Source organism: Dama dama, chromosome 9 (assembly GCF_033118175.1).
Source record: "Dama dama isolate Ldn47 chromosome 9, ASM3311817v1, whole genome shotgun sequence".
NCBI classification, from domain to species: Eukaryota; Metazoa; Chordata; class Mammalia; order Artiodactyla; family Cervidae; genus Dama; species Dama dama.
Genome location: NC_083689.1, coordinates 24,095,010 through 24,115,857, shown reverse-complemented (window position 1 = coordinate 24,115,857; position 20,848 = coordinate 24,095,010). Strand labels below are relative to the sequence as shown.

Below are 20,848 nucleotides of genomic sequence, written 5' to 3'. Positions count from 1 at the left end.
GGGGCACAGATTTGATCCTTGGTGGGGGAACTAAAATTCCACATGTTCCTCAGGATGGCCAAAAAGTTATAAAAAAAAAAATAATAAAGATGGTGATAGGTATTCTGAGGATTGCCTCTAATTGGCCCAGAGGAAGGGAAGAGGGGCGTGGGCCAGGGCGGGCGTCAGAGGCTCAGAGAGGACAGACAACTGGGTCCACCCCTTCTCCAGAATGAGGAAGGAGGCCCAGCGTGCACCCAGGCGGCTGGCCTTTCCTCCCCGGCCCGCCCTCCCCCGAGGCGCCCACCTCATCTCTGAGCTCTTCTGCCGTCAACCTGTCTGGCCCGGCCAGGCAGGTCTGGGGATGGGCGGGGAGCCCTGAGCCAGCATCTTTTCTCCTCCTCCACCCCGGAGCTGGCAGGCAGGCCTAGAGAAGCTGAGCCGCCCAGTAACCCAGGCCAGGAAGCCAGGGGGTCCCTGGTGGGGGTGACCCCCACGACGAGGGAGGCCCTTCCCGCCGGCTGCCAGGAGCCCTCCCCAGAGCAGCCGGGCTGGGGTTCCTCCTGAGGCAGGGGCAGGGGCGATGCCGCCTCGTGCCCACTGAGGCCCCGCCATGGCCCGCTCGCTCACCTGGCGCTGCTGTCCCTGGTGTCTGACCGAGGACGAGAAGTCGGCAGCCCGGATCGACCAGGAAATCAACAAGATCCTCCTGGAGCAGAAGAAGCGCGACCGAGGGGAGCTGAAACTGCTGCTTCTGGGTGAGTCGGAGGCCATCCAGGGCGGGCCAGCCTGGGAGCCCACTTTCAGGATGAGTCGACTGAGGCTCGGTTCCTCCTCCCAGGGAGTGAGCTGTGAGCCCGTTTCCCTGGCCCAGCCACCTCCCAGGCATCTGCAGGGGTGGAGGTTGCTCAGTTGGGTGGCCCGATTCCAGCCTGGCTGGCCCAGCCCGCCCTACAGGCTCCCAAGTCATGAGAAGGGAATGAGCTGCCTAACGCCGGGACCTCCAGCCTAGCCCTGAGACCGTGGAGAGTCCAGGACCCTTCCGTCCCTCTGAGGGCTTGACCTGGGTTTGTTCTGGTGGTTTCTCAGGACAAGTCCTGTGGGCAAAGCGTGACCAAGCACCTTTGATGGATTGATTAATTGATGGATCAGTTCATTCATTCAAGATGTACTGCATAATTCCTGGAGGTGGGGTGCAATAGCAAGGGAGATGGAACGTTGTGTGTCCCTGACTTTAGGGACCTCAGCTTCTGGTGACGGAGCCAGACCATAAGCCCGTAAACTAACAAGGAGATAAAATAATTTCCGGCAGCAAGAAGAGGAGGTCAACAAAACCCTGTGAGGGAGTTGGGGTGATTCAGATGTGATGGATTGCAAGGCTCTGAAGTTGTGACCTGTGAGACCTCACGTCTTATGGTCCACATGTGTCCACTCCCCCAGCCACTTTGCCCTGTGTGTGGCCCCGCAGGCCTAAGCCCAGGGACCCCAACCTTGAAGGGTCTCCTGGGAATGCCTGAGTCAGTCCTGGACAAGGGCTGGGGAAGGCCCTGAGTTCCCAAAATCCCACCTGCCTGCCCTGGGACAAAAGGCAGGGCTTGGTCACCTGGATAGCCGCCCTGTCTCTTCTCCTGCTCAGTGGGGAGGGGCAGCCCTCAGGGGTGGAAAGAGAGGAGAAAGTGGGGCACAGGACTTCAGTGAAGCCGTCTGAGCCTGGAAGGGGTTTTTATTTTGTTTTGTTTTTTTGGCCTCGCCCCACATGGCATGTGGGCCCTTAGTTCCCTGGCCAGGGATTGAACCTATGGTCCCTGCTGTAGAATCTCAGAGTCTTCCTTTGGAAGTCACAGGAAAGTTTTAATTAAGACTTGAATAGCTATCTCTATTCACTTTCTGTAATAACTAGGCTTTTATATATGATATGGTATTTACTATTTTTTAATAAATAGGGCTACGTAGGCTATTCTTTTGTGAGCTTTGGTTACTGGTATCTTCCAAAGAATTTGGCTCTTTGAAGTTTTCAAGTATACAGACATACGATTGTTTCTAACATTCCCCTGTCATCCTTTCATGTCTGTTGGATCTGTAGTGATGTCTCTTTTTTCATTCTTTGTCTTCTCTCCCTTTTGGGGAAGCTAGGAGCTCAGTTGGGCTAGGGGTTTGTTAGGTGTTAGCGATCCTTCCTTGCACATCTCAGGTTTCTCTAACCGTACCTCAGGACCTCTGCACTTGCCGTTCTCCCCGCCAAGGTCTGTCAGCATCCCCGCAAGCCTTTGCCTGGCCAGTGTGTCTCAGCTCAAGTGTCACCTCCTCAGAGACGTCTTCCCTGATTTCTCTGGCTTCAAAGTCAGACCCGTCCTTCTTCCTCTGCACAATTTTTCTTCATAGCACTCACTTCACGACACTCTTTCCGGTGTTTTCCTGTTTCCTTGTTCACTGTCTCTCCAGTTACACATTAAGCAACAGAGAGGTAGAGACCATGTCCATCTTATTCACTCTTGTGTCCCTGACATTATTTCAGGAGGACAGTGACCTGATCATGAGGGTATGCCTGATGCATGCTTTATAAATGAGTGAATGAATGAATGAATCCAGTTTCTGGGGTGATTTTCCCCAGAATTATACTGTATCTTCCTAGAGCTGGCAGAGTCCTTTGCTCCACTGACTACGGGACAGCCAGCCCCAAATCAGGAAGCCACTTCTGCTCGTTGCCGGAGGGAAGGGAGAAGGGATGTTGTCCACGTGTCCAAGCACTGATGTGGCCCTGTGGACAGCCTGCTGGACTGTGGTTTCAACCACCCCCATCCAAGCCCCAAGGGCTGCCTCCACACCTGCCCTCCTTCTTAAAAACAGGAATTGAATTCAAAAGTTTTTTGTTTTCTTCTGGGAGGTGGTTGATCCTTTTGAGGAAGAAGCCCAAGGGACCAGGGGTCTGTCCCTGGTAGGAAGTAGTCACCACATTGAGAAGGGGAAGAGTCTGAATAAAACAATTAAAGGAGCCATCTCTGGGACTTCCCCGGTGGTCCAGTGGTCAAAACTCCAAGCTTCCATGGCAGGGGGTGCAGGTTTGACCCCTTTTTGTGGAACTAAGATCTTGCCTGCCGTGCAATGCACCCCCCCTCCAATAATAATAATAAAGAAGCCAGCTCTGTCTGTACCATGTGAGGTGGGAACCATTCCTATCCCCAGATGGGGAAACCAAGGCCCAGAGAGGTGAAGCGACTCGCCCAAAGTCACAGAGCCAGGACTGGAGCCTACAAATCCGGTTCCAAAGTCCATGATCTTGACTGCCCTGTGAATGTGCCTCCACAGAACCCCAGTGACAGATGGGGAAACTGAGGCCCAGAGAGGTGGCAGGATTGGGTCTGGGGACTGTAGCAGGTTTGGAGGCAGAGCTGGGCATGGAAGCTGGGCTGTGTGGTCTCCAGCTGCACGGGCCTGACTCCCCGTGCCCCAGGAGCCCCGTCTCCCGGGAGTGGAAGGTGGGGTGGGGGCTGCGGTTCCCCATGGAAGGAGCCACCCAGTGTCTCGTGATGCCTGGGACTTGGTGCAGCTCCTGGCCTCTGCATTTCCACTTCCTCCCCCGTGCCCAGGAGGAAGCGGCCACTTCCCGTCTGGGCTGCGGGGCTGTGCCAGGTGGAGACAGCTCTCCTACATCTTTCAGCGTCATTTGGGGAGCTTCCTGAACCACACCACGAGAGGCTCCTGAATCCTCAGTGGTTCCAGGAGTCAGGGCTGCAAAGGTGAAGTGTTTCACTTCAAGTTGGGTCTCACACATGAGTCATGAAACCCAAGTTGTGGGTGGCAACCGGGATTTTTTTTTTTTTTTTTCTTTAATGAAACAGTGCATCCCAACAAAATTAACTGTTGCTTGGTGAGATCTATGTTTGTGCTCCCAGAGGAGCAGCCCAGAGGAAGGTCAAAGAATGCAATCCCCTGCCGTAGGTCTCACTGCCATTTTGGCAGCACCCAGAGGAGCCTATGAGCTTCCGAGTGTGTGGAGAAAAATCCTATTAACTGATACTTTAATGATGCCTGACTCAGCCTACCTGCCATGTCCTATTTTGCTGGTGAAGGATCCACAAGGGCTTGTTTTTACTCCTCTGCTTCTCCATTAGCTGTGTGACCTTGGAAAAGTCACTGCACCTCTCTGAGCCCCCACATCTCCACTGTGAATGGGAACACAGCGGGAATGTTTGTGAGGATCCACCAAGGTCAGTCAGAGAGGACCTGGGCTCAGGGCCTGGCAGATGCTAAGACTTAAATCATTGTCACTGGGAAGACACGGATGATGACAATGATTCAAGCAGCACCTGGGGAACTTCCCAGAATGATCATGAAAGAGCCCAAGAACTCTGGACTCAAAACTGGGTTTTAGTCCCAGTCTGGCCACTCACCAACTGCAGGACCCAACCAATCTGGGACTCAGTTTTTCCACCTGAAAAGTGGAACCAAGGGCCATTCTTCTTGTGGGCTTGGGGGAGCTGGTGCATGGACCCCCCACCACACTGGGAGGGTGAGGTCAGGGGGGCGGAACTCATAGCCACCTCTACCATCTCCAAATCGCAGAAGCATCAGAGACCAACCTGTCTCAGACTTCCCAGGTAGTACAGTGATTAGGACTCCTTGCTTCCATTGCAGGGGGTGCAGGATCAGTCCCTGGTTGGAGAACTAAGGTCCCACATGCCATGTGATGTAGCCAAATAAATAAATAAACAGAGCTGTTAAAAAACAGAGATCAGCCCATCTCCCCAGGTTTCCCAGTGGGAGGTGAGGTTGTGGGTTTATCTCACCAGCTGTGATAGTCAGATGTCCCACTTCAGGAATATTTAGTGAGTTTGATGTGTCTCTGTCCTGAAGCCCAAGGAATTTCAGAATCTGAGACAGGTGGCTCCATACTGAAGGGGTGGTATCTGTTTGTTGTTAATTTGTTTATAGTAAACATTTTATTTATTTAATTGTTGGCCATGCGGGATCTTAGTTCTTCATCCAGGGATTGAACCCATGCCCCCTGCATTGAAAGCACGGAATCTTAACCACTGGACCACCAGGGAAGTCCTGGAAACTTTTTATTTTGGAATCACTTTCAATGGACAAAAACGTGGCAAAGACTGCACAGAAAATTCCCGACTTCTGAACCACTTCCTCTATGATGACTTCTTACATAAGTGCTGTGGGCTGTCATAGCTGAGATATTAACATGGGAACTGTACCCTCATGTTTCTATGAACTCAACTCCAAAGTTTAGATTTCACTGGTTTTTCCACAAAGGCCCTTTTTCTGTTTCAGCCTCCAACGCAGTATCTCATCTGGCTTTTGAGGGGTTTCCCCCCACTTTCTTAACTTTACATTTTGAAATACTTTCAGAGTTCTAGAAAAGTTGTACTGGATCCTTCTGAAAATGTTAATATTTTATCTCATGCCCTTTATTCCCTCTCCATACACACGTGTGTGTATAGTTGTAGTTTACATAATGTATGTCCGTAGCTTACTTGCTATATATTTATTTTTAAAAATGCAATTGCATTTAAAAATATTTATTCATTTGGCTGCTCTGGGTCTTAGTTGCAGCATATAGAATCTTTAGTTGCAGCAGCAGATCATTTAGTTTTGGCATGTGGGATCTAGTTCCCTGACCAGGGATTGAACCCAGGACCCCTGCATTGTGAGTGCAGAGTCTTAGCCACTGGACAACCAGAGAAGTCCCACTTTGCTATACATTTATATATTTAGTATGGATATATTCATTGTTTTTTGATCCATTTGTGAGTACAGTTGCAGCCCCGATCTTTTTTTAAATTTTATTTATTTTTAATTGGAGGATAATTACTTTTCACCTTTTTATCCCCCAAATACTTCCATGGATTTGGGTCTCACTAAAAAGCAAAGATCCCCAAGACGATGATGAGTGGCCGATGCATGTGATACAGTCTTGTCTCCATCACGTCTGTCCCACCAGTGTTTCCAGTTTCCCCATGAATGTCCTTTAGGGTAACAGAAAAGTGACTCTTTTTCTTGGATCTCAAGTGTAGTGGTGTCACCAGCTCACCCCTCACTGCCCTCAAATGTGCTGGGGGTGGGGAGGGACTGGAGCCCCCCCACGGGTGATACAAGAGAGCACTCCCTCTTCCGCCACTTCCCACACTCCTTGCCTCCTCCCCACTATGTTCCCACTGCTCCCGGTTCCTCTTTCTGGCTCCAGCCAGGCTACCCCTTCCCTTTCTGTGGCTGGTCTCAGTTCCTCCTGCACGAGTGCCCCCCGCCCTTGGAGGGACCCCATGCCAGGGAGGTGTTGGAGGAGGCTTCCTGGCCATGTACCTCTCACCTGGATGTCAAGCCCATTTCACAGATGAGAAAACAGAGGCTCCAAGAGGGAGATATCGGGGCTCAGACAGCAGCAAGCCAGGCCTTCCTCTTTGAGCTCCTGGTCCTGGGCTCTGGAAGGTTCTAGTGTTAATATCACAGACCCACATCTGGCTTTTGGGCCGTGCAATCCTGCACTCAGAAGGGTCCTGAGGGCCCATCCTGCACTTGGCCCTGGAAATTCTGTAGATGAGCCTGCAAGGACCCTCATCCCACCCTGTTCCACTGTGAGGTTGTGTGGGTTCTGTCTCCCAAGTATCTCATGGGAATGTCCCCTTCTCTCTCGCTCCACGTGGCCACCTGGGTCAGCCTGAACCTTCTGCCTGGTGGGAAGTCCTCCCCGAAGTAACCAGAGGGCACCTGTGAGCACCTGAGTCAGGCCCCGCACCTCCTCTGCCCACAGCCTTCCAGGCTTCCACCTCCCTGAGGGTAAAAGCCCAAGTTCTCCCGTAGCCCACAAGTCTCTGCATGACCCGCCCCATCCCCTCCCTGCCTCCCCTCCTCCCTCCCCCTCGCTCACTCTGCTCCAGCCACAGGGGTCTCCCAGCTGTTTGTCAAACACACCAGGTACAGTCCTGCCCCAGGGCCTTTGCACGCTTTGTCCGCTGCCTGATGCTCCCTTTCCCCACATCTTGACACGGGAGCCACCTTCTCAGCCTTCAGATCTCAACCCCAATGTCACCTCTACTGAGAGGTGTTCCATGCACTTAGCTGTAGTAGTCACTTAATCACTCTATTTGTCCTATTGTATTTCCTTCATAAAACTTTCCCAACCTGAAATAATTATAGCAAATAATGATAACAGTAATTATAATTATGGTAAAGACTACTACTGCTAATAGTAGTGAACACAAATGTGACTCTTACTATATCAAAGCGCATTCTAAGCCAGGGGTCCACAGACTTTTTCTGTAAGGGGCCAGATAGAAAATCGTTTCGGGCTTCCCAGGTGGCTCAGTGGTAAAGAATCTCCCTGCCACATGGGAGACTTGGGTTCAATCCCTGGGTTGAGAGGATCCTCTAGAGAAGGAAATGGCAACTGACTGCAGTATTCTTGCTGGGAGAATCCCATGGACAGAGGAGCCTGGTGGGCCACAGTCCATGGGGTCTCTAAAGAGACAAGACTTAGCAACTAAACAGTGCGGAACAGTAAATCTTCTCAGCTTTACAAGTTGAAGGGTCTCTGACTACTCAACTGTGCTGCTGTCCCAAGAAACCAGCCCTAGATAATTTGTATACAACCAGGTGTGGCCATGTGCCAATTAAAACTTTATTTGCTGTGCTGTGCTTAGCCGTGTCCAACTTTTTGAGATCCCAAGGACCGGAACCCACCAGGCTCCTCTGTGCATGGGGCTTCTCCAGGCAAGAATACTGGAGTGCGTGGCCATGCCCTTCTCCCGGGGAATCTTCCTGACCCAGGGGTCAAACCCAGGTCTCCCGCATTGCAGGAGGATTCTTTACCTTAATCTGAGCCATCAGAAAAGCTCATGAATACTGGAGTGGGTAGCCTATCCTTTCTCCAAGGGATCTTCCCTACCCAGAAGTCAAACTGGGGTCTCCTGCATTTCAGGTGGATTCTTTACCAGCTGAGCTACCAGGGAAGCCCAGAACTTCATTTACTGACCCTGAAACCTGAATTTCATGTAATTTTCAGGTGTCATCAAACAGTGTCTAGATTCCTCTCAGCCATTTAAAAATGCAAAAACTAACCATTTAAAAGCTGTAAAAATTGTAATGGTGAAAATAATTAGAAATGTAAAAACCATGCAGACTGTAAAAATTTGCTGGCCGTGCAAAAACAGGTGACTGTCAGGCATTCCCTGGAGGTCCAGTGGTTAGGACGCACTTTCACTGCCGAGGGCCTGGTTGGATCCTTGGTTGGGGGGAACTGAGATCCCACAGGTTGTGCTGCTCAGCCAAAAACAAAAACAAAATACAAACCAAACAAAAAACAGGGACTTCCCCGGGTGTCTAGTGGGTAAGGCATCAAGCTCCCAATGCAGGGGGCCTGGGTTTGACTCCTGGTTGGGGAACTAGATCCCCCATGCTGCCAAGAAGACCCAGCGCAGCCAAATAAATAATAACAATAAAACAGAAAATCAAATCAAACAAACAAAAATGGATCAAAAACAGGCGCCAGCAAGCTTTGCCTGAGGACCAGTGGTTTGCCGACCCTCCAGGACTACGTTTCCATGAACCAGTTTAACTCTCACATCCACCCAGCAAACCACGTTTTACAGGTGGAGACCCAAAGGCTCAGAGCCATGAAGGCACTCGCCCAGGGTCACGGAGCCGGGATTTGAGCCCCATTGCCTGGGAGTGGCGGGTGCTAGGTGGCGGGAGCCCCTTGAGGGCTGAGCTGACCATGGTGGCCATCTCCCCAGGTCCCGGTGAGAGTGGAAAGAGCACGTTCATCAAGCAGATGCGTATCATCCACGGGGCGGGCTACTCGGAGGAGGACCGCAAGAACTTCCGGCCCCTAGTCTACCAGAACATCTTCGTATCCATGAGGACCATGATCGAGGCTATGGAACGGCTACAGATCCCCTTCAGCTGGCCCGAGAGCGAGGTGAGCCCCGTGGGGAGGGGGCTCTCTTAGGGCTTCCAGGTGGGACCGCATCCCCTCAGATTGCCTAAGTTCTTAAGAGCTGCCCCTCCAAGGTTTCTTGAGATCCTGGTGTACATGTCAGGCAGCTTAGCACCAATTGGTGGCTCAGTCGGTAAAGAATTCGCCCGCAATGCAGGAGACCCAGGTTCGATCCCTTGGTCACCAAGATTCCCTCCACCCCCCGAGAAGGGCATGGCAACCCACTCCAGTATTCTTGCCTGGAAAATCTCACAGATGGAGGAGCCTGGTGAGCTACAAGTCCGTGGGGTCACAAAGAGCTGGACAGGGATGAGAAACTAAACAGTTTCACCTTCAGCACCAGCATACACCCCCCCCCACCAAGGGTTCCCCGGTGGACCCCCAGGGTGCAGTCATCTCTCCCTTGCACCTTATGATGCCTGGTAGGAGTCCTGAGTGGGCATGTGTTTTGTTCTAGAAGTATTATTATGGTGGATTGGTTCCTGAGCCCTGTCCCACCCTTCTGAGGGGACAGTGCTATGCAGACCATGTGTCACATCACCCTTCTTTTTATATTTCTTTGTTTTATTTTATTTTTGGCTGCACCAGATTGCATGTGGGATCTTAGTTCCCTGACCAGGGATCAAACTTGCACCTCCTGCATTGGAAGCAGGGAGTCTTAACTACTGGAACACCAGGGAAGTCTCCACCCTTCTTTTTAAATATTTTATTGTATAAAGAACATTAGACATGAAATCTACTCTCTTAGCAAATTTTAAGTGCACAATATAGTATCAGTAACTGCAGATACAATGTCATAAAGAAAGAATTCTAGGTGTTCCCCTTGCCTAAGGGGAACTTTATTCATATCAACCCCCAACCTCTCCCCTCAGCCCATTCTATTCCCTGTGTCCTTGTACTTGCTGCTTCCAGATTCTTTGTGATTCTTGTGATTCTAAGTAGAATCATGCAGGATCTGTCCTGTGACTGGCTTATCTCACTTAACGTGATGTCCTCAAGGTTTATCTACATTGTCCCCTGTTGCAGAATTTACTTCTTTTTAAAGGCTGCATAGTAGTCCCTATATCTACATCCTTATTCATTCATCCATTGAGGGACATTTAGGTTCTTTCCACATCTTGGCTACTGTAAATAACGCTGCAATGAGCCTGAAAGTGCAGATATCTTTTCAAGGTCCTGATTTCATACCCAGGAGTGGAATTGCTGGATCATATGATAGCTCTATTTTTTATATATATATATTGTAGTGGTTTTTGTCATACATTGACATGAATCAGCCATGGACCTACATGTATTCCCCATCCTGATCCCCCCTCCCACCTCCCTCTCCACCCGATTCCTCTGGGTCTTCCCAGTGCACCAGGCCCGAGCACTTGTCACATGCATCCAGCCTGGGCTAGATGATATATATCACCCTAGATAATATACATGTTTCGATGCTGTTCTCTTGAAACATCCCACCCTCGCCTTCTCCCACAGAGTCCAAAATTCTGTTCTGTACATCTGTGTCTCTTTTTCTATTTTGCATATAAGGTTATCGTTACCATCTTTCTAAATTCCATATATATTCATTAGTATGCTGTATTGGTCTTTATCTTTCTGGCTTACTTCACTCTGTATAATGGGCTCCAGTTTCATCCATCTCATTAGAACTGATTCAAATGAATTCTTTTTAATGGCTGAGTAATATTCCATGGTGTATATGTACCACAGCTTCCTTATCCATTCGTCTGCTGATGGATTGCTCTATTTTTAAAAAACAAATTATTTGCTTATTTACTTTTTTGGCTGCTGCACGCAGCTTGTGAGATCTTAGTTCCCTGACCAGAAATTGAATCTGGACCCTCAGCAGTAAAAGTGTGGAATCCTAACCACTGGGCTGCCAGGGAATTCCTGGTGGCTCTATTTTTAATTTGGGGGGGACCTCCAAACTGTTTTCCACAGTGGCTGTACCAGTTTACATTCCCCACAGCAGTGTGTAAGGGTCCTGACCCCTAAGACCTCAGGGTTGGTTCCCTAAGAGTCTTCTCTCCTTAGCTCGTAGACGGCTGTCCTCTCTCTGTATCCTCACATGGCCATCCTTCTGTTGTGTTCGTGTCCCAATCTCTTCTTATAAGGGTACTAGTCACTCTGGACTAGGACCACCTTCATGAACTAATGGTAGCTTAATTACCTCTATAAAAAGATAATTCAAACATAAACAAGAGCGCCTGCTTCCGGTGCAAAGAAAAGCAGACGGATGGAGCAGAGGTTGCTGCCCCGTTCAGGGTCACCCGAACTGCTGCCCCTGCGGTCTGCAGACACGAGCCAAGGGGGCAGAGACGTCAGGAGGGCAGCCCCGCCCCCCGCCCACCCTGTCCGGCTGCTCTGACCCGCCCCGTCCGTCCCTTCCCAGCACCACGCCAGCGTGATCATGAGCCAGGACCCCTACAAGGTGACCAAATTCGAGAAGCGCCATGCCGTGGCCATGCAGTGGCTGTGGGAGGACGCCGGCATCCGCACCTGCTATGAGCGCCGGCGAGAGTTCCACCTGCTTGACTCCGCTGTGTAGTGAGTCTGGGGTCCACGGGCCGGGTTAGGGGCTGGGGTCTGGGGCGGGAGGCTGTGCTTGGACACAGTCGGAGAAGACCCATTCCCAGGTACCCGAGCAGGCAGAGGGGCCCCAAGGCCAGCTGGCTTCCACTGTGGGGGTGCTGTGGGTGGTCTTGACTCCCAGGTAAGGGTATTTCTGGGGTGACGTTGCTCCGCAGGTGACCCAGTTCCTGGGGTGCACTGTTACTGGGGTGACACAGCACCTGGGGTGATGCTGCTCCTGGGGTGACACAGCGCCTGGGGTGATGCTGTTTCTGGAGTGACATAGCTCTTGGGGTGATGTTTCTGGGATGACACTGTTTCTGGCGTGAGACCATTTCTGGGGTGATGCTGTCCTGGGCTCAACGCTGGGCGTCTAGCTCTCAAGGATATCACTGCTCTTGTGGCAGTGACATATACCTGGGGTGACACCCTCCGCAGAGAGACACACTGCCCTGAGGGTGACGCTGGTTCTCCCTGAGGCTCCCGTGGCCTCAGGCTAGGCTCCTCAGCCACCTGGGACCCACAGAAATGCTGGCCCTTCTCTGGGGGCTCTCCTCCCCCAGCAGGGTCCTCATGGGGCCCTGAGTCAGGGGAAATCTGAGAAGCAAAGGGAGGTTGCAAGGCCAGCACTCAGGGCTTCCGGCTCCACAGCTACCTGTCGAATCTGGACCGTATCACGGAAGAGGGCTATATCCCTACCGCGCAGGACGTGCTCCGAAGCCGCATGCCCACCACCGGGATCAACGAGTACTGCTTCTCCGTGCAGAAAACCAACCTGCGGTGAGCACAGAGCTTGGAGGCTCTTGTAGAAGGGGCAAAGGAGCTGCAGCGCTGAGGGCTGAGTAGGAGTTGTCTGTTCCAGCCCACAAAGGGCCTGTCAGGCTGGGGGAGGCAAAGCTGGCCATAGACATCTCCATCCCCCCCATGGAGTCAGGACTGGGACCTGGAAGGGCCCACACATAGCCTCCAGAGTTCTGGGAGAGGAAGTCTTCCTGGAGGAGGAGGAATTGGCCTTAGGGCATTGAAGAATGATTAGGAGTTCACTAGAGCTATGGGCTGATGGGAAGGTGGAAACAGAGACTGTGCGGTCAGGGCTAGATCAGAGGGATTAATTTGGGGCTGGGGAAGCTCAGAGGCTGGTCCCTCTAGTGATCAATGAGGGGTTCAGGCTGGGTGTCACGAGACCCAGGAGGAGGCAGGAGCCATGATCCAGGCAGACAGGGTTGGGAAGGGTCTGGGTAAGTGGCCATGAGGATGGAAATGAGGGAATGGTGCAAGAAATGTTTCTGATGTAGAATGGGTGAGCATGGGAAATAGAGCAAGCAGTCAAAAAAGACTCACTGTGAGTTTCCCATCAAGATGATGGTGTAGATGGTAAGGTGGTGATAGAGTGGGAGGTGTTAGAAAAGCCGATGGAGTTATTTGGGGCAGGTTGGGTCTGAGGAGTCTGGACCATCTGGGAGATGGCTGGGCGCAAACAGGCCTGAGCTGGAAGACAGAGAGGTGTGGGGGTCCAGTGCAGCCAAGAATGGTCCATGCAGAGCCACGGCCAGTGTCAAAGACCAAGAAAAGGTCAGAGACACAAGCAACTTCTGAGAGTGGCCTTTAGAGAATCTTCGGTGACCTTAGCAAGATGGTGGCAGAGAGCTGTGCAGGAGTGCCTGAGAACCTCCAGTGCTCAGCCCACTCATGTGGGATCTCTTGTTTCCTTGAATGGCCCTCCCTCCTGGCTCCATGCTTTGGAAACAAGAAGGTTCATAATTTACTGTTTGCATTTGAGCCTCCTCCACTAGATGGAGAGCCCTTTGAAGTTACAGCTTGAGACTGATTCTACTGCTTCTCTGATTGGTATCTTATGTGATATTGAGTGAGTGTGTGTGCTTAGCCGCTTCAGTCGTGTCCAACTCTTTGCGACTCCCTGAGCTGTAGCCCGCCAGTCTCCTCTGTCCCTGGGATTTTTCTGACAAGAATACAGGAGTCTGTTGCCATGCCCTCCTCTAGGCGATCTTTCCAATCCAGGGATTCAATCCACGTCTCCTTCGTCTCCTGCGTTGCAGGTGTATTCTTGACTATTGAGCCATCGGGGAAGCCATTGCTTGGGTGGATGAATGGATAGATGGATAGGTAGGTGGATAGATGGATCAATGGGTGGCTGTATGAATGGAGAGATGGATAGATAGATGGATGAATGGATGAATGGTTGGGTGAATATGTGGACAGATGGGTGACTAGATTCGTGAGTGGAAAGATGGATAAACGAGGGAGTGGGTGGATGGACGAACAGGTGGATGGGTGAGTTGGTGAAAGTTTAGGAGTAAAAGTAGTGGTTGGGGAAGTTCAGAGGAAAGACTGGGTGGAGGAGGGGAATTTTCAGAAGGGGAAACTTGAGTCCATTCTCAAGGAAAAGGTGAGGGCTCAGAGGAAAGGGAGACTGAGCTGGGAGGCTGGAGAGTAAGCGAACCTCACATCTGTCTCAGCCTCTGGAGCCCCACTCTAAGCCGCTGCCTCCCCCATCTGACTCTGGACACAGGGTCTGAGGGAATCTGGGGATCACCAGAAAGGCTGGTTTTGAGATTCAGGAGCCTCAGGCACCAGCCTGGATTTTCCTCCTGTACATCGGGGCAAGTCTCCTCTTGCTCTGAGGCTTCTAGCATTTCCTGCCTGCTGCCTGAGTAATGGTCGCATCCCCAGGGAAATGACGCAGGGTTTGTTATCAGCAACCCATATTTCTTAGAAGAGACAACAGGAAGGAGGGAGGGCTCAGGTTTTTGTTGTGGTGTGTCTGGGGGTGGAGGCAAACGCTTGTCCTGGGACGCAAACAGAGGGGATGGCTCTTGCCCATCTGTGTGGCTGCTGGACACTCCCATGGTCACCCAGATCACAGCCAATGGGAAACTGAGTTTTGCAACTTCCCCTGAGTCATCAGTCAAAACAGGGCAGGCTGAGGATGTGCCCAACCAGCTGTCCCCTACTGTGGGGTAGAAGGCAGCCCAGTGCAACAGAAGTTCAGGATAGTCCCCTCTCTTCTCTGTACTTCAGTTTCCTCATCTATAAAATGGGTATCATAGTGATGCCTGCCCCATGGGGTGAAAGGCAGTCACTCACAGGTGGCTAGCATCTATTCTTGCTGCTATTAATGTTGATTGTGGCATGTCCCGGCCAGGACTGGGGTCTGGGGTGCCATGTCTCAGGGTCCCTGATTGGGTCTGAGCTCTGACAGGAGGTGGTTTCCCCGCAGGATCGTGGACGTCGGGGGCCAGAAGTCAGAACGCAAGAAGTGGATCCACTGCTTTGAGAATGTGATTGCCCTCATCTACTTGGCCTCGCTGAGTGAATATGACCAGTGTTTGGAGGAGAACAACCAAGAGGTGAGGTGCCACTGGGGGTGTGGGGGTGCCATCTCCCCTACTCCTTACTCACTCCTTGGCCCAGGGACCCTCAACTGAGCAGGAAACCCTACCACCACTCTTGAGGGAGTCTTTGTGTGTCTGGCATGGCTTTGAGCTTCACCGTCCATTTTTTGTGGCCAGACCATTGAACCCCAATGCACAGATCCACACGTATTTGTGAGACAAGGACCCTGGGGACACACATACACACACACGCACACACAGTTGGATACTCAGGCTTCAAGGCACACCACCCTATTCCCACACCCTGAGGCACAGTGTGTCCTGTCCTGGGAGTATGGGTCATGCTGCGGGAATGGGGCTATGTCCTGTTTTTACTCAGGATTTTCATGAATTCTTCTCCTAATTCAGCTTCCCTGATGGCTCAGTGGTAAAGAATCCACCTGCAATGCAAGAGATGCAGGAGATGCAGGTTGAATTCCTGGTTTGGGAAGATTCCCTGGAGGAGGAAATGGCAACCCACTCCAGTATCCTTGCCTGGGAGATCCCATGTACAGAAGAGCCTGGCAGGCTACAGTCCATGGGGTCACAAGGAGTCAGACACGACCAAAGCAACTGAGCACCTTGAAGATTGGGCACACTATTATCTCTGACATGCGCACTTTTCAGGGTTAAAGTCTCACATAGGCAGTTTCAGGATCCAAGGGTCAGGTGTTATAATTTGTACTTTCGGGCTGAGTCAGATAGAATCAAACTGAGTGAGATAGAATCAATTTGAGGTCATTTTGACACAGATCTTGCTTGAATCGAGCCACACACCACGTCCCACTTTGCCTGGGCTGCTGTGATGAAGTCCCACAAACTGGGAGGTAGGGCTGGTTGGGGGGGAGTGGGTGGTAGAGCTGAAACAACAGAAATTTATTGTCTCATGGTCCTGGAGGCCAGAAACCCAAGGTCAAGGTGTCAGTGGGGCTGTCTCCTTCTGACCCTGTGAAAGAGAGTCTGTTCGAGGCTCTCCCAGCTTCTGGCCTGCTGACAATCTTTGGGGCCCCTTGACTGGAGAAGACACCACCCCATTTCTGCCTCCATCTTCACATGGCCATCTCCCTGTGTCCTAGTTTAAAAAATAATTTTAAAACTTTTTTGGCCATGCTGTGTGGCATGTGAGATCTTAGTTCCCCAACCAAGAATGGAGCCCTTGCCCCCTGCACTGTAAACGTAGAGTCTTAACCACTGGGCCACCAGGGAAGTCCTTTGATTTCCCCTTCTTATAAGGACATTGGAGTCAGAGCCCACCCTACTCCAGTGTGACCGATTCTTAACTAATTACATCTTCAAAGACCAAATCAGGTCTCATTCTGAAGTTCCAGGTGGACGTGAATTTGGCAGTGGGGTACACCAGCCCAGCCAGTACTGGCACAAAACCATCTTGGGCATACACAGGCAGCCGGCCCCACTGCCCTGAGTCTCAGCCCGGCGAGAACTGGGGAGCCTCAAGCTGCTGGATGGTGGGATGCCAGCCCCATCTCCACCTGTGGGGAGGGCTCCTGTTCAGGCCGAGCATCCATCTGGACCCATGACCAGCTTGTGCCTCCCAACCCAGAACCGAATGAAGGAGAGTCTGGCCCTGTTTGGGACCATCCTGGAACTGCCCTGGTTCAAAAGCACTTCCGTCATCCTCTTCCTCAACAAAACCGACATCCTGGAGGAGAAGATCCCCACCTCCCACCTGGCTACCTACTTCCCCAGTTTCCGGGGTGAGTGGTTCTAGAACTTTCTATACCCTTCACTTCCCAAAAGCAGCTCCCAAGAGAGACGCTGGTTCAGGCCACACCTCAGCCTGGAGTGCAGTCGGACAGACCTGCATTCCAGACCCATCTCTGATCTCTGCCGGAGATCACTGAGTCTCAGCTTCCCCCTCTGTCGAATGGGGAGAAGGTAACAGAAGTCTTAATACTGGGTGCTGAAAACAGCAGAAATTTCCCCCTCATAGTTTAGGAGGCCAGAAGTCTGAAGTGAAGATGCCAGCAGTGTTGGTTCCTTCTAGAGGCTCTGGGGGAGAGCCTGTCCCAGGCCCTCCTCCTCATTTCTGGCAGTCACCTGTAACCCTTAGCATTCCTTGGCTTGTAGTTGCGGGTCTCCAGTCTCTACCTCTGTTACCACGTGACTCTCCCTGTCTCTGGTTGTCTCTTCTCTTCTTCCTTTCTTTGCTTTTGGTTATGCTGGGTCTTTGTTGCTGCGTGTGGGCTTTCTCTAGCTGTGGGGAGCGGGGGCTATTCTTAATTGTGGTGCACAGGCTTCTTATTGTGGTGGCTTCTCTTGTTGTGGAGCACAGGCTATAGGTGCATGGGCTTCAGTAGTTGTGGCTTATGGGACCTAGAGCTCAGGCTGAGATGGCCTGGGAATCTTCCCAGACCAGGGATCGAACCCATGTCCCCCTGCATTGGCAGGTGGATTCTTATCCACTGTGCCACCAAGGAAGTCCCCATTTCTTCTTTTCTTACAGGGACACCAGTCATTGGGTTTAGGACCTGACCTAACCTAGTGTGATCTCATTTCAGCTTAACCAATTACACGCGCAAAACCCTCTATTTGTAAATAAGGTCATATTCTGAGATTCTGAGTGGACATGGATTTGGTGTATTCACCAAATTGTGAGTTTTGTGTATTCATCCTAATACACAATCAACCACAGTAAGTGAAACCCTTAGCATGAGCCTAGTGTGTAAGTTTTGAGGATGTCACCACAGGTGTGTGGAGAAGGCAATGGCACCCCACCCCAGTACTCTTGCCTGGAAAATCCCATGGATGGAGGAGCCTGGTAGGTTGCAGTCCATGGGGTCGCTAAGAGTCAGGCACGACTGAGTGATTTCACTTTCATTTTTCACTTTCATGCACTGGAGAAGGAAATGGCACCCCACTCCAGTGTTCTTGCCTGGAGAATCCCAGGGACAGAGGAGCCTGGTGGGCTGCCGTCTATGGGGTCGCACAGAGTCGGACCCGACTGAAGCGACTTAGCAGCAGCAGTAGCAGCCACAGGTGTGACCACTGGTCTGTCAGAGCCTGTGTGGCCAGTCTCACCCAATCTTACCCACAAGACTTGAGGTCTGGGTGACAGATGTCAGCTTGTTCCAGGAAGGTGACCTGGACACTCTTCTCCATCTTCCCAGAGCATCCCCTGGGCAATTCTGGAAGTGGGACCATGACTTGGAGAGTTTGGAAACAGGGATAAAGTAGATCATTTTGAGGATGGTTTGTTTTCCTTCATGTCGCAGGGAACCCCCATAACTCATCCTTTTCTCCCAGCCACAGAAGCTGAAGCACCCTTTGCTAACTTCTGACTCACAGTCTTCTCTCCTCTCTACTAAATAATATTCATGACAATAATAATAAGCCAATAACAGCTAATACATCTAACACTAATGGAAGCACCTTCATGTACTGACTTGTTAAAAATGCTCATTAAAAAATCGCTGTCCAAAAAAAAAAAAAAAAAAAAAAATCGCTGTCCAGTAGCACTCTTGTTTCTCACCACTATAGAGATGGGGAAACTGAAGCACAGAGAGATAGTCATTTGCCAAAAGTCACACAGCTAGTGACTGGCAGAGGCAGGATTCCCACCCAAGTTTCCTGGATCCAAAGCTGGCAGGTTGTAACCATTATGGGAACCTGCTTTTCTGACAGAATGATAATAGTACAGACTCCTGAAAGCTTCTCTGATTGAACACGGAGCCCTCGACATGATTGTGTTGAGTCTTCACAACACCTCAGGGAGGCATAGGACTGTTATGATCCCTGTTTTAAACAAATGAGGAAACAGACTCTCCGAGCTTAGGTGGATTAACAGATAAGGTAACTCAACTTGTAAGTAGTGGAGGTGGGTGTTGGGGGGTTCCAGAAGCCCTTGACTCACTATATATATATATTTCACATATGTGTGTGACCGTGTGTGTATGTATATATGTATACACACACGCACACACATACGTCTATGAATGAGAGATGGCGGGGTGGAAATCCCATGTGGGCCCCATCAGGGCAGTCATCCCTCCCCTTCTCTTTCATCTCCCCAGGATGTCTTTCTCTGGACCTCCAGGCTCCAAGCCCAGCTAAGAGAGAGGGTCTTTAACACGGCTGTGTGCAGTCTCAGAAATCAGCCTCATTGGTCCATTCCAGACCATGTGACCCACATGAGCCTACCCGAGGCTCCTACTGGCTGGGCCTCAGTCATGTGAATAGCTAGAAACACAAAAGATGGTGGTGGCTGGCGGGCACCCTGCTGGATGATTCCTGCAGCCCCGATGTTGTCCAGAGTCTACCTTGGTCCCAGGAGGGAGGGGCTCTCACCTGCCACACGAGCCGCGTGCTCTGACTGCCCACCCCTGTCCCCAGGCCCCAAGCAGGACGCGGAGGCAGCCAAGAAGTTCATTCTGGACATGTACACCCGCATGTACGCCGGCTGCGTGGACGGTGCCGACGGGGGAAGGAAGGGCCCGCGCTCCCGCCGCCTCTTCAGCCACTACACGTGCGCCACGGACACACAGAACATCCGCAAGGTTTTCAAGGACGTACGGGACTCGGTCCTGGCCCGCTACCTGGACGAGATCAACCTGCTCTGACCCAGGCCCGCCGCTCCGAACTCGGACCCGCTCCGAACTCGGAACCTGCGGGCAGGGGGCGCGGGGCGGGCCGGCGCTCAGTTAGCCCAGATGCCCCATGTCGCTCCAGCCCCAGACCCAGGTGGAGGAAGGACCACGAGTGAGCCGGCGTGGAAGGCCGGTCGCTACCCCCTTCCTTCTCCGCCCCTCGTCAGGACAGCCTCTGGATCCCCCTTCCCTCGACTCAGTTTACCTCCTCGGAGAGAAAACACAGTGGCCGTTTAGGAGGCCAAGGTGCAGGAAGGGGTGGAAAGAGCAAGGGATCCAGGACTTGAGTGGGTGGGGCTCTCTCAGGACCCCCCTGCAGGTATGTCCTCTCTCAGGCCGAGACCCTTAGGGGCTTCTGTGTCGGCCCCGGGATGGGGGGAGTGGTCCTTCATGCCGGGGACGCGGGATCTGGCGCCCCCTAGCGGACAGGAGCCGCCATCCCAGCCTGAGGTCTGGGCAGCTCAGGGACTTCCGTTTTCTTGGGAGAAAGAGACGCCCTTTCAGAGCCTCTTGGCTCCAAGTGTGTCTTGCCCCGGTTTGCAGATGAAGGAAACCGAGGTCCACAGGTATCCGCCTTCCTTCCCAGGCTGGAGGCCGGGAGCACTGCATCTTACAACCTTCTGTATTTATTCCCTCACCTTCTGCATGGCCCCTTGCAGGGTGGACATTAAAGAAATGACATTCTGGAGACCTCTGGTTTCTTAGGGGCGTCCTGTGTAACACCCCACCTCCCCAGCCCTGGCCCCCGCTGTCCTGTCGCAAGTCTCCTGTCCCGGACACGGTAGCTACATGCCAAAGAAAGGAGAAAGTTCTACTTGTCCTTCCGCTGTGCAGGGCACGGAACACCCAGATGTGCGGGACTGTGTGCACTTCAAGCCAGGAAGTGAAGTCCAGCCTCTTTCTGTGGCCGTGGGGTCCTGTTAGCTGGCCCTCTGTTGCTCCTTACCCAAAATTCCAGCAGCAGCCACCAGCCATCTCAGATGGAGACGATGATGACTCTACTCACCATATCCTGGTCTCAGGGCAGCCACATGTGGCACAAATCCCATCGCCCCCATTTTACAGATGAGGAGACTGAGGCACATGAGAAACTGAATAATTTGACTAAGACTACATACCTGAAGATGGCTGAGCCAAGACTTTATTATTCATTCAACAGTTTTTTTTATTTCTTTTAAATTTTTTTCCTGCATCCCACAGTGTGGGTGATCTTAGGTCCCCAACCAGGGATTGAACCCGTGCCCCCTGCAGTGGATGCCCAGAATCTTAACCAGTGGACCACCAGGGAAGTCTGTTGTTTTTCAATTTTTAAAAAATTAACTATTTTTTAGAATAGTCTTAGATTTATAGAAAAA

General features: G+C 51.7%; 1 protein-coding gene across 3 annotated transcripts; it reads left to right on the top strand.

The window, feature by feature from the left end:
- Nucleotides 1–220: 220 nt before the first annotated feature.
- Nucleotides 221–20,177, top strand: GNA15 (G protein subunit alpha 15). Of its 3 annotated transcripts, XR_009694112.1 has the most exons (8): nucleotides 227–737; nucleotides 8,721–8,905; nucleotides 11,319–11,473; nucleotides 12,149–12,277; nucleotides 14,736–14,865; nucleotides 16,451–16,604; nucleotides 18,532–18,699; nucleotides 19,240–19,376. XR_009694112.1 is itself a non-coding variant. In XM_061150721.1 (7 exons), exons 1-7 carry the CDS (start codon nucleotides 593–595, stop codon nucleotides 19,464–19,466), a joined length of 1,125 nt encoding a protein of 374 aa, XP_061006704.1. In that variant the 5' UTR covers nucleotides 231–592; the 3' UTR covers nucleotides 19,467–20,177. The 3 variants fall into 3 exon arrangements, 2 of the variants coding, with proteins under 2 accessions (XP_061006705.1, XP_061006704.1); XM_061150721.1 differs by lacking the exon at nucleotides 18,532–18,699 and having other exon boundaries at nucleotides 231–737; nucleotides 19,240–20,177; XM_061150722.1 differs by lacking the exons at nucleotides 16,451–16,604; nucleotides 18,532–18,699; nucleotides 19,240–19,376 and adding an exon at nucleotides 16,212–16,443 and having other exon boundaries at nucleotides 221–737.
- The last annotated feature ends 671 nt before the right edge of the window (nucleotides 20,178–20,848 follow it).

Bases quoted from the DNA above. Each gene is read 5' to 3' on its own strand.
- GNA15 (XM_061150721.1), top strand. From the start codon at position 593: ATGGCCCGCTCGCTCACCTGGCGCTGCTGTCCCTGGTGTCTGACCGAG. The intron at 8,906-11,318 runs GTGAGCCCCGTG...GTCCCTTCCCAG, and splicing joins TCAGCTGGCCCGAGAGCGAG to CACCACGCCAGCGTGATCAT. The intron at 14,866-16,450 runs GTGAGGTGCCAC...CTCCCAACCCAG, and splicing joins TGGAGGAGAACAACCAAGAG to AACCGAATGAAGGAGAGTCT.